The sequence below is a fragment of the Balaenoptera physalus genome (assembly GCF_965194825.1).
Source record: "Balaenoptera physalus genome assembly, chromosome: 1".
Lineage (NCBI taxonomy): Eukaryota > Metazoa > Chordata > Mammalia > Artiodactyla > Balaenopteridae > Balaenoptera > Balaenoptera physalus.
In genome coordinates this window covers 82,433,016-82,445,610 of record NC_138882.1, presented here as the reverse complement: position 1 = coordinate 82,445,610, position 12,595 = coordinate 82,433,016, and the positions used below count along the sequence as shown (strand labels likewise).

Below are 12,595 nucleotides of genomic sequence, written 5' to 3'. Positions count from 1 at the left end.
CTGCCAAGGAGGTAGTACATGGTTCCTGGGGCCAAGCTGGGGAACTCTAAAACCCAGAGATGTGGGGGTGCCCAATGTCAGAAGTATCACCTCGCCCCCTGCCCTGAGAGCACACTGCTTCCCTGGAAGCGTGTGGCTGCCTCCATCCCAGTTCCCGGATCACTCCGGGAATGGCAGGAATGTTGGGGTGACGTCAATGGTGACATTCGAAGTCATAGTCACCAGCCGGACAACGGCACAGGGCAGGAGGGGCTGTCAGCTGCTGGCGGGGCAGGGTGGCATGGAGCAAGCAGCCTTTCTTCTGTGGTTCATAGACGTGTGCTTACAAGTGCACATCTAATGTCTGGATATTTCCATAAGAGTGAGAAAATGTCCGTACGTGTGTAAGTGCGTGTGAGTCTGTGCTTATCTGTCGCCGATGTCAGATATTCCTATCTTCCAGATCCCAACCAGACGCCCCCCCACCTACTGAACTGGAAAAATCTGGAACCTTTCCTCCAACTAGAAATGTTGGTCAGTTCTCAGAGTTTGCCCAGAATTCCCTGAGCCTACATCTCTGCCAATCATCCACACCAATCACTGCTACAGACAAAAAAATCCAGGGGCTTAAAAATCCTCAGACACTACATCCAGCTCAGGCCCTGGGATCTTCCTCTCCCCTAATCTAGGTCCCTCTCGGTCCCTGGAACACCTGAGGCCACCGAGCAGGCAGACCCTGGCCCTCCCCCAGGCAGAGGGCAGCTTTACTCACCGACAGGGCTGGGGCAGGCTCCGTTAGCACTGTTGAGGTCTCCCCCCAGCATGGCCCCTGGAGAAAAAAGAGAACCATAAGCCGACAGGACACCCTCTTCCAGAGTGAGTCCTGGGAACTGGACTCACTGGGAGCCACGGTCCTTTCCCTCTGGAACCACACACATGGGAGAGTGCTGTGGTGGGTGAAGGGAAATAGTCACTGTGGAAAATGGAATCCCAAAGTCTCACCACACCTCACTGCCACGTCACCTACCCACCTATCAGATCACTTACCTGCGCTGGCTGGCCGCTGAGGCAGGCCGGGAGATACACTGTTCCTCTGTAGTGCTGGCTGCTGGGGGGACAGGAGCCGTGGGTCCGTGAGGGATGACGTCACCAGGGAAGGGGTGACCAGGGAGCCGCTGGGATTGCTGAACTGCAGTGAGCTCTGATTGGACACGGGCACCGTGACGGGCATGGCAAAGTTGGGGGCCGGGACAGCTGACTAGACAGAAGATGGAGAGGCAGGGTCAGGCCAGGGTGACCCCTTACCCTGGACTCACTTTGCCTGGGAGGGCAGGCCAGGGTTCCTCTAGTCTCTGGGCTGTGCGTCCTTGGGCCAGCAGCTCGATCTCTCTGCTCTGGAACCCCCTGGAGTCATGCCTGCCACTCCCACCAAGGAAGTATGCTGGTTGGAGTGCTTTGGGATCCAGCTCTGGCCCAGAGAATGAGAAGAAGGCTCTGCTCACTGCAGAGAGACCCGGGGACACCTGGAACCCCCCTAGCGGAGGTGGGTTAGTCCTCAGCCAGGCAGGACACACAGAGAGCAGGTTAGAGGCCCTGAGTACAGACCCAAACTCACACACACAGCTGTTAAGGATGAGCGCGTGGGTCGGGACGTCACCTCACTTGTCGTCTCTCATCCGTCTGCCTGCTGCAGAGGGCGTTCACCCACCTCACTGCCTTCCCCTTCAGCAGGAGTCTCTGCCTCCCCTTGACAGTGCTATTGAGTATCTTGGGCTGGGGGTGTCACAGCAGGCCCAAAGGGGCCTCTCCCCAAAACAAATCTGGACAAAGAGCACATTCTCTACTTTCCTGTCATCTAAGGATCTCAGGTCATCTACACACTTCTCGCTGGTGAGGGGGACACTCCAGGCCTCTCCCGGCTTATGCTCCATCCAAGATGAGTCTCAGCAAGGGTCACGGGTTTATCACGACCAACGTCAGAGGTTCCTCAGTGGTCACCAATAGCCCCAGCATGGCTCAGAGCAGAACATCCATCAGAGGCAGCCGAGGGCCGGGGCGGGGCGCGAAGCCACACCATGCACCACAGGGAGGCTCTCCTCCATGCGACTACTCACGGCCAGTCTATAACTCTGCATCATTTTATCAAACTCCTCGTCTATCTTTTTATATTTCTCCTCCGTCTGGGGGGTCAGGGCAAACACCTCGTCCACCTCAGGGCTCTCACATTCCCTGTGCTTCTTGTGCAGCGCCTGGGGGGGAAGGGGCCGGAAGGGGGGGCCAACAGAGAGAGAGTGAGTGGGGCTCACCCCATAGCGCCGGAAGAGCCCGTCGAGCTCCTCGCTGGCGCGCCGGTACTTGTCCTCCAGCAGGGGGCTCTGTTCCAGCGAGTCCTCCCCGTCGGGCTCCGGGCTGTCGCAGCCGTTGAAGCCCTTCTTCCTCAGGGTCTGTAACCGCACCACTACCGTCAGCAGGGGTGAGGGTCCTCCCAGCCCCAACCCCCCCGGGCGTTCCTTCCAGCCCTTCCCTAAGACTCTCCTACTTTCTCAGCACCTCATACCTCAGGGTTCCCAACATCTCCCCAGCCCCCTCCCTCAGGGTGACCCTCCCCTCCTAGGGCACTGGGTGACTGTGTGGTTGATGGGGGAAGGCATAAGAATACAGGGTCACGTGGAAGGCGGGCCTAACCCAGGGAATGCAGCCGGCATAGAGACACGTGCTTCCAAGGTGACAGGTGGGGCAGGGGGTTTCTGGGGGATGAGCTGAGGGGCTGGTGCCCTGAGGCAGCCTGTGCCTGTCCACCCTTAGGTGAGCCCCAGCCAGAAGGCACAGAGCGCTCTCCAGCGCAAGGCCGTCAGGACTGACTTTGCCCGGCGCAATTCCTGGGCTCTGCTTAGAAGAAGAAGGGGAAAGAGAAATCGAAATGGAGACAGAGAGGTAGAAGAATAAGAGGGAGAAAGACAAAACATTTCTTTGCATTTACTGAGTTCCTACCATGTACCACCTTGTACGCTGTCCTAGAGCAAAGGCCACAGCTTCTCCCATGCACCCACACAAAGTAGGGGATGCACACCTGGTGGTGTGTAGGAGACCCCAAAGCTGACCTCTCCATGCTCAAAACATCTTCACAGATACTTGTTTTGTCTTGAAAATGAATGTGAATTTTACATTCTAGTTCAGAGTAAATCTGTTTTCTCTAATATAAAAATAAAGGAATTTCTTCCACATCTGTGGAGTGAAAGTCTCGCTCCAGGAAGGCAGGCCTGTGGCTTCCCAGGCACCCTTCTTCATCGGCACAGGTCCCATACCCCCAGTGTGAGAAGCAGGAACTGGGCTGTCTCATTCAATTCACACAACACCCTTCAAAGCAGGCACTGGCCCCATTTTGTGGAGGTGGGCACCAAGGCTCTGGGAAGCTAAACCACCTGCCCAAGGCCACACAGCCAGTAAAGGCCAGAGCTGGATTCCAAAGCCCACGTCCTTTAATGGTTTACAATGTCAGCTCTCTTTGAAACAGAAAATAGAGCCACAGGGACCCACAAAGGGACAGAGACAGAGCAGCAGAGATGGAAACAAAGAGGGAGACAGAGAAAGGAAGAGTCAGATGCAGGAGCATATCAAAAGATGGAGAAGGAAGGAAAAGAGAGAGAAAGAGAGAATTTGAGAGCAGACAGAGCAGAGATGTCATGTTGTGCCTGACAGACATGAAGAAAGCGGCTCAGAGAGGGCTGGGGTGGGACTGGGCTGGGTGGGCAGCCCCATCTGACATCTACCTCACTGCCCTCCTTCCTTCTCGGGCCCGGGGTTTGTAGGAGAGGATGTGGGTTTATATGTGTGTGTGCACAGGTGAGGGGGCTTCAAGGGGCAGGTGTACATGTGTGTGTGCACGGGCAGGTCCAAGTGTGCATGCTGCATGGGCACGTGGTGTGCAGTTGCAGGCGGGGGTGGGGTCCGCGTGCGTGGGCCCACCTCGATGATGTCGGCGTTGGTGCGGCTCTCGTGCGGCTCATTGTACTCCGTGTACTTGAGCAGCACCTTGTCCATGTCCGTGCTGGCGTACTGGAACAGCTTGTTGGAGTGGTTGAAGATGATGAGCGCGATCTCGCAGTCACAGAGCACGCTCAGCTCGTACGCCTTCTTCATCAGCCCGAACTTCCTCTTGGTGAATGTCACCTGTAGGTGGGCGTGTGGGCGGCCAGGTCTGGCTCAGTCAAGGTCTGCCCAGGAGTCCCACCTACAGGAAGCTGGACATAGCCAGCCCCTGCCTCACGGTAACCCTGTTCTCAGGAGCCCCTGGTCTGGGCAAGGAACAGGCCAGCACCCCTCTACCAACACGTGGCCAAGACACAGCCCAGGGCCAATTCACTGAAAGCAGAGAAATTCAGATGGACAGAACTCCACACCTCTGTGCTGGGGGCTATAAAGAGGTTAGGGAGGGAGAACAGAGGAGCTTCCAGGCGCCTCCCTTGGGGTAGGAGGAGGGGAAAGATTCATCTTGGGAAAGGGGAAGTGCCTGGGTGCGGCCTGAGGTTTGCATATTGCATATGGTAGGGGCTCAGGTCTGCCTGGTTGCAGCAGCAGATGAGTCTTGGGGTTCTAGGACACAGGGTCCTAAGAGCTGCAGGGAGGTGGGGATTCCTCTTCTCCCAACTCAGCCCTTGCCCTTCCATAACAGACTCCAGAGCCCCCTTCCTCCGGGAAGCCTTCTTGGAGTGGCTGCAAGTGGAGTGGAGGCAGAGGCCAGCTCCCTGCCCTCATCCACTCTGTGAAGCTCCAGGATCCCCTCACCTGTCGGTTCCGCTCATCGGTGATTCGCTGGATCTGAATCTTTTTCCTCCCCATCTTTTCCGGGGATCCTCAGTGCCAGGGAGGGGAGGGGATCGCTGGGTGGCGGGTCTCGGCACACCTTACACTGTGCTCATGAACAGTCTCGGACCAGCACTCAGTTCATGGTCTGCAGGACACCTTCTGCACAGCCTCCTGGGTGGGGAGGGTCACAAGAGGACTGTCAGCCCTGGCGACCCTCATGCCTGCTCCTTTGGCACACGGGCCAGCCTCACAGCACCCCTGTGAGAGGCTGGTAGCATCTGAGCCCCATCCACAAACTAAGGAAATGGTGGTGACCTGAGGTGATGGCATGCCACAGCCAGGCACAAGATGGAATTCACTCAGGGCCCAGCACTCTGCTCCAGGCTCCTTCCACACCATCACTGCTGCCCTCAGATTCTAGGTCAGACAGAACACAATCAGGGAGCTCCCTGGCTCCTAAGGGTCTGGGTCTTAGAGAACGTCCCACCCCCTCACTTCTCCCCAGAGCCCACCAGGAGTAGAGACACCTGGGCTCACCAGCTGCCCCGCTGGCCTAGGATGGTGGTTCCCATACGGAGCCCGGTGCAGAGAACGTGCCGAGTGAACACCCGCCGAGGCTGTGAATAGCTAGCCTTGTGTACCTGCTGCCAGAATGGGAGTGTGTCTGCACCCCTGGCTCAAGAATATACCAGAGCAGGTCTAGAACAGTGGTCCTCATACCAGACTCATGGAACCCTGGAGCCTGGAGTCCCAAAGTAGGGCTTGGGCTGCAGAACCCCTATCTCCCTTTAACCAGGGCTTCTCTACCCCAATCTGTTTTACTCAGTGGGCCTTGGTCTAAATTTCTGCTTTGAAGAAAGGATTCTGCTGCTTTAAATAAACCAACCAACCAACCAACCAGCCAACCAACCAACCAACCACCCCTCTACACCAGAGGTCAGTAAATTTTTTCTTTAAAAAGCCAAATAGGGACTTCCCTGGCGGTCCAGTGGTAAAGAATCCGCCTTCCAATGCAGGGGACGCGGGTTTGATTCCTGGTTGGGGAACTAAGATCCCACATGCCGCGGGGCAACTAAGCCCTCGCACCACAACTACTGAGCTCGTGCGCACCTCAACTAGAGAGCCCGCGAGCCGCAACGAAGAGCCCACGTGCTCTGAAGCCCACGCGCCACAACGAAAGGCCCCACGTGCCGCAACTAAGACCCGTTGCAGCCAAAAAAAATAATAATAGATAAATAAATATTTTAAAAAAAAGAAGCCAAATAGTAAGTATTTCAGGTTTTGCAGGCCATACCGTCTCTGTTGTAACTGCTCAACTCTGCCACTGCAGCATGAAAGCAGCTGTAGACAACACATTTAAAAGTACGAGTGTGGCTGTGTCCCCAATAACACTAGATTTATAAGAACAGGCATGGCCAGATTTGGCCCATGGGTCACAGTTTGCCAACTCCTGCTCTAGAGGAGTGGGGCACGTCTAGAACCCAAGTTCAGTCTAAGAGCACTGCCTCCCAACCTTGCTCAACTCAGAGCATGTAGAGAAAATATAAAACCAGTGCCAGACAGGAAAGAGGCTGCTGGCAGCCAGGGGGACACAGGCACCAGGTGGAGGGATCCTTGTCTCAGTACACCTATAAATCCATCATGGCCCACTGGGTGAAGAGCTCCAATTAAAGAGCCAGGAAGGGAAACGGAGGCCCCGCACTGTACAGTGTGAGGTTCCACAGGATGGAAGGAGGCACCGGGATGGCAGCCCAGCCTGAGCCAGGAAAGGTGCATGCTCTCAGGTGTGGGTAGCACCTAAACAGGCTGGGTGAGCCCCTGGGGACTGGAAGGGCCAAGGATGGAGGCACAAGATGACCCCAGGGCCCTTCTGGCTCTGCGATTCCAGAGATGGAATAGTGGGAGATGGTGGAAAGGGGCAGTAGGCATGGGGCCCACGCTTTCTAAAGCCACTCTGATAGGGTCCTGGGAGGAGCCCAGACCCAGAAGCCCAGCCCTCCTCTCCAGAGTTCCCCTTCCACAGAGTCCCTGCCAGAGAGCCCACTACAGAGTCCAGGAAGGTGGGCTCTCACCTCCCCCCAACCAACCTGGGCAGAGGGTGGGTGTTTGACGACAGAGACACCTGTAATTAGAAACCCCCTCCCCAGCCCCCATTTCCAGTGGCTGCTGAGTTTCTCTAGCCTTCACATATCCACTCAACCGTGGGCCCCAAGGTTCCATAGTAGATGCCAAAGTTCAGCCTTGGCATCTAGGCCATAGAGGGAAGCAGAGAGGGAAGGCAGGGAATCTATGGACTTGGGAGGAGCCAGGAATATCCCTCCCCACCCTTTCCCATTATCAGGACTTTCCCTCAGGCTTTCCCTAGCCCAGCTGGAAAGAGAGCTTCTGCTCTGTCCAGGCAGCTTCAGAAAACAATGTAGCCCCCTCCCCACTCCTAGAAGGACCCTCCACACCTCCCTCTCTCTCCCCAGGGAGAAATCTTCAAACCCTCTTCCCTTCTTCCTTATCCTCAAGGTGCTCCATGGGCCTCGGGCCTCCTACTGTCCACCCTCACACATGCCCTAGGACATCACCATCACCAGCCCAGACAACCCTGAGTTGGCTGAGCAGGTATCTGGACCCAGAACCAGCTCCAGCCACCCCATCCCTCGTCTGTGACCCCGATCTCTGCCAAACATGCCACTGCAAAGGCTCCAGCCCGAGGAGTTCGGCTGCCCCGCCTCCCAGTGCAATCCAAAGGCTGTATTTTCCAGAGTTGCAGTGGTACGGGTTTGGCAGAGAAGGGGGGGAGGGCACACTGAGGGCAAGGGAGGGCTAAGACGAGGGCTTTTTTTTTTTTTCCTTTTCTTTTTTTAATTTTTTCAAGAAGAGGGCTTTTTAAATGGGATTCTCTGGCCTGGCCTTGAAAACCCCAGTCTAGACTGGTAAATGCAGTCACTGTCACCCTCCTCTGGCTCACAGTATCCACCTTGCATCCCTCCCCCATTTTACTATCTCCTTCTCGCCACCTTTCGTTCATCAGCAAATGTTTGCTGAGAGGTAACCTCTACCAGTTTATGGCCAATGCTATCTCCTCCTTGAAGTTGGGAGAGATCCCTCTCTTTGCTCTCACGATCCTCAGAAAAGTCATTCCTACAATCTAACTTCATTCCTTTGGTTCTCCCAAGATTACTGACTCTCAGAGTATTTTGTTCTTTTCTTTCTAGCACTTATCATGATTGTAAATAATTACAATTCTGTGCTTCTATTTAATGCCTGGCTCCCCTATGAGACTGAAGCTTCATGAGGGCAGGAACCACATCTGTATCCTTCACCACTCTATCCCCTGTAAGGAGGAGCTTGGGAAATGTTTGTTGAAAGGAAGAAAGGATTGTTTCCTCACTGTGACCCTGTGAGAAGTCCTTCTTGTGGTCTAACTTCTGTTGTAGGACCAGCTCCTCCCACTCTATCCTCTGTGGAGACAGAACTCTTCCTCTCCCAGCTGTGCCGGCAGCTTGCCTGTTTGGACGCCACCTACCCTCCAACTACCCCTGCTACTCCAGTCCTCAACCCTCCCTACCCTCAGGTTGGTTGGTACAGAGGGTGAGACTCTAAAGTCTTCTAAGGAGCAGCCCTGAGCACATGGAGATGGAGAGGACTGGGTTGCTTAGGCAACTGTCACCTGGCAACCAGCTCCCTGGCTGATCTCCTACACCCCCACCCCCACCCCCGCCTCATGCTGGGGGAGCTGGGCTGCTAGAGGGCTGAGAAGACAGGGAAGCCACAGAGACCCACTGAGCATCCTCTGACAGAGCAAAGTCAGGGTTAAAAAGACCAGGCCTCATCTATACCCAGTAGCCCAAAGCACTTTTTATGATTCCACGTTCCCATGGCGCCTTCCCCATTGCCACTCCTACCTCTGTGCCAACACTGCCAGAGGAGGAGATGCCCCTACCTTGGGCAGTCCTTCCTCCTATCTAACCAGGAGCCCTCCTACAAAGGAGGCTCAGTCTGTACTCATCTCTTTCCCCTTCTGCTATCCATTCTACACTGTTGCAGTCTTGGAAGGCTTGGGGGCAAGAACATGAACTCAGCCCTTACTTTGGAAAAAGGGGTGGCTGGGGCCTGGGTGGGCACAATGAACCCTAAACTGACCCTATCCAAGGTATGGAGGCCTATCTTGTCCAAGCTTCCCTCCTATCCAATTAGGGAGATTTTAATGAACACCTGGACCTCCTTAATTAGCTCTCTTCCTAATTACCTAACCAACTGCCAGGAGCCAGAGGCCTGGGCATCTGTTATCCAGATGTGAGCCTTTTCTTCTTCGCCTGGGCCAGCCCCATTCCTCTTCCCCTTTCCAGCCTGCTCCTCCTCTAGGAGGCCCTCCCAGATGACTGACCTGGCTTTTGGCTGCTTCTCCTGGAGGCCAAAGGCTTGGGAGGGCTTAGGGCTGCCACAGAGACGGGGTTATCCAGGATGGCCTTCCTGCTCGGATGGCCCCAGGGCCCACCCAATCCTGACCTCAGGCCACAGCTGTGACTCCTTGGGCTGGCAGCATCCCTGTCACCAAAAGTACCCCCTCGAAGACTCCAGCTGCTTCTGATTCTGATTCACCTACTCGGAGTAGTGCTGGCAGGACAGGATTGGGCAGGGTGGACCTCCTGGGGAGTAAGTGGGAGCAGACAGAGATAGGGCCTCCCCCAACAGAGACAGAAGGAGCAAAGAGGGAGGAGGATGGCAGCTGGGCTGAGCCCCAGGGAGGCAGGCGCAGACCCACCGTCTGTGGAGAAGGGTGGTTGCAGAGAAGCCTTTGCAAATGAGACAGGACACAGGGCAGGAGGCTCATCTGACAACACTCTTGACAAGTAGAGGCTGAGTGAGGGGACCAGAAACGGTGGGGGTTCCAGAAGCACCCCACGGACAACCGGTTTCCTCAGCTGGGCTACAGACCCAATAGGAACATGTGGGTTGTACTGACATGCAAATAAGGTGCAAATAACATATAAAATGTACCCTAAAGGGGATCTTGGTTTGGAGGGGGCATGGGAGAAGGAACAGGCTCCTGCCTCCCCCAATGTAACACCACTTGGTACCTGAGCAATATTCAAACCATTCTCGGGTTTCAGAATGATGCTATCTCAGTTCCTGTGTGAGGGTGGCCTGGGGCCAGCGGGAGGAGTTGGGGGGAGCGGTCAGGGCAGCCTCCTGAAGCTGCAATTGCAGCAGGGCTGCCCTTCCTGGGGGGGCTGCAGGAGAAGCGCCTTCCAGTGGCTAGCCTGCACCTCCTCTCTCCTGCTGTTGTCAGGGGACCACCTACCTCCCCTTCTCCCCTGCACCCTTCCACCCATATCCATCCTCTGTCCCAGTGGCCCAGAGGTTCAGAGGAACTGCAGAGCATCTGCTTTCGGAGCTGTCATACCAGCGCAAGTCAAAACGGAGCAGCTGCCCAGAGAGGCTGAGTGAGCAGCCCCCGTCACAGAGCATCGGGCTTCAAACCCTGCTCTTCCACATACTGAGAAACTCTCATTAAGCAGGCCCTTCATCCCTTCCTCCCAGGCTGCTCAGGGCTGTAGGCTGTGGACTGGAGGGGAAGGCAGGAGGTGCTGGAGACAGCTGTCATCCCTCCTCCCGCCCCTTCCCTGTAGCTGGGCTGCAGGGCATGAAATAAGCAGCAGGCGCTGGGGGAGGGGGTGACAATCCAATCCACCTGTCACCCCCACAGTCAGGCGGCCTCAAGCAGCCTGCTCACTAACGAGGGAGGAGGCGTGGGTGAGGCAGACACAGAGGGGGGTGGCAGAGGGGGACAGACACACAGACACAGGAAAAGAGACAGAGAAAAAGAGGTAGAGAGTCCAAGAGGAAGGCAGAGTGAGGGGCAGAGGCGGACAAGGAGAGGGCCAGAGGAGACAGGGAGAGGCAGGAGACTAGACAGAGACAGAGATTGAGAGAGAAGCGGGTAGAGAACAAGAGGCAGGTTCAACAACTGCTTGCACGACGCTGATGCTAGGCCGAGCACGTGGGTGAAACTCGACAGGACTCCAACCCTGTCCTCTGAAATCCTGCAGTCCTGCCAAGAGACAGACAGGGAAGGGCAGGGCCCACCTAGGGCAGGGCAGGGAATGGCAAGGAGGCCCTCAGGCGCCAGGACTGAGCCCAGACCTGGCCGGGGATGGAGCATCTCGGCTCTTGAGGCTCTGGCTAGGTCCCGGCTCCAGGGCTAGCAGGCCCTGAGAGTGGGCAGAGGTGGGCACAAGGCCCAGCGGCCCTCTCAACGCCCTGGGTACTGCCTCCATTCCTGCCTCACCCCAGGGCTCACTAACCTTCCAAGCCACTCACGCTGAACCGCAGCCCTCTACGCAGAGACACATGCTGAGGAGCTCTGGAAGATGGGTGGGAAGGTAAACTCAGTGACCATTAAGAGGTGGGGCCCAGGCAAGAGAGTCCGGGGGTTCGCAGCCTCTGGATTCTACACAGAGAGCCCTTCCTTCACAAACACTGTACCAGCCCCGAAGTGGGGGGCGTCACCCTCCCCTCGAAGTCTGGGCAAAGGCAGTGCTGGGGTCTCACGCTGCCCCTCTCCCCCACCGCCCACAGTCCAATTCTCACACCCCCAGCCTGCTCCCCACCCACTGCTCCCTGGCCCCTCCCTGTTCTCCATTCCCTCTGCCCCCTCTCTGCTCCCCCTCCCACAAGGCAGCCTCTTTTCATTCGCCCCCAAGTTCTTCAAGGGTCTGCTCTCAAAGGCACAGGCGGGTCCCCATCCCCGTCCTTCTCCTCCCTTCAAAGTTCTGTTTGGCAGGCTCACTCCCCAAACCCCTGGTTCCCACCATCCTCCCCTCCCTCGGGGACTCCCCTCCCCCAGCCCAACAGCCTCAGGGTTGGGCAGGGGCTATTTTTAGTCTGGGCACTGAGCTAATTTTAACTCACCGACAAGGGACCTGGGGGCGGGCTGTTGGGCTGGGGGGAGGGAGAGAGGGCCAGTCCAAGAAAGCTGGAGCTGGGGCGGGGGTGGTCTCAGGTCCCAGGCACCCTAAGAACACAAGCGGAGGCCGGCACTGAAGTCTTCGCTTAAGGGACAGGAATCGACTTGCCAAGAGCAGCACCCAGCGTGGGGAGCAGGGCTAGGAGCCCTCCCTCCAGTTTCCGCTGGACAACTCTCCCGCGCCCCACCCTAGGCTTCCCGCCCTCTTCTCCTTGGCAAATCTCCTGGGATGCGGCCAGCCTGTTCTCTGCCCAGGAGATGCCTCTCCAGTGAGGGTCTGTCTCCTGAGCCGCCTCCACTGCTTCCCCACCCCGGCTTGTCCTTCCTGTAGTCTAGCTCTCATCCTTCCTGTAGCAGCACTGAGGCTGTACGGCCCCCTACAGAGGCAGCAGCCACACCCCCACCCCCGACCTCCAGCACTGCCCACCCCAGCTCTGGCCTTCCCCTGGTGGCCTCTAGGCTGGCTCCTAGGAACCACCCTGCGCCCACAAGTTCCCAGAGCCACCCCGCTGACCTCAGGAAGAATCTGGGGGTAACAGGAGATTGAGTCCTAGTAGAAAAGGGGTAGGTGAGGTAGGGTAATGAACAGCCCAGGGAAATACGGGGACTATGGGTAGGGGTTCTGGGTGCCTGGGTTCTAGTCCCTGCCCTGGCCCTAACTCACTGTGTGAACCTGAATAAGGCACTGCCCCCGCCAGAGTTCACCCCGCTGGCCAGTACAATGGGTAGGTGGAGTGGACTAGGTACCCAAGTGCCCTTCCAGCCAAGACATTCTGTTCCTATGCTCTTTACAGAGGCTCAAAAGGAAGGGAGGTCAGGACTGTGTGATTCCATGGAGAGGTAACAGAA

At 56.7% G+C, this 12,595-nt stretch overlaps 1 protein-coding gene across 6 annotated transcripts in view; it reads right to left on the bottom strand.

Annotated features, from left to right (window-relative positions):
- Positions 1–12,595, bottom strand: part of MEF2D (myocyte enhancer factor 2D) — a gene marked incomplete at its 3' end in the record, with an annotated part of 31,464 nt that overhangs the window by 9,735 nt on the left and 9,134 nt on the right. For 3 of the 6 annotated variants that reach the window (XM_082456883.1, XM_082456882.1, XM_082456885.1), the window contains exons 2-6: positions 4,765–4,956; positions 3,946–4,149; positions 2,094–2,228; positions 1,027–1,237; positions 752–808 (exon numbers count right to left, since the gene is read on the bottom strand). In XM_082456883.1, coding sequence (XP_082313009.1) covers positions 752–808; positions 1,027–1,237; positions 2,094–2,228; positions 3,946–4,149; positions 4,765–4,818 — 661 coding nt within the window. In that variant the 5' untranslated portion in view covers positions 4,819–4,956. Of the gene's footprint in view, positions 1–751; positions 809–1,026; positions 1,238–2,093; positions 2,229–2,285; positions 2,424–3,945; positions 4,150–4,764; positions 4,957–5,100; positions 5,203–12,595 lie in introns of all 6 variants that reach the window. The other 3 variants (XM_082456880.1, XM_082456884.1, XM_082456881.1) reach the window with 2 other exon arrangements.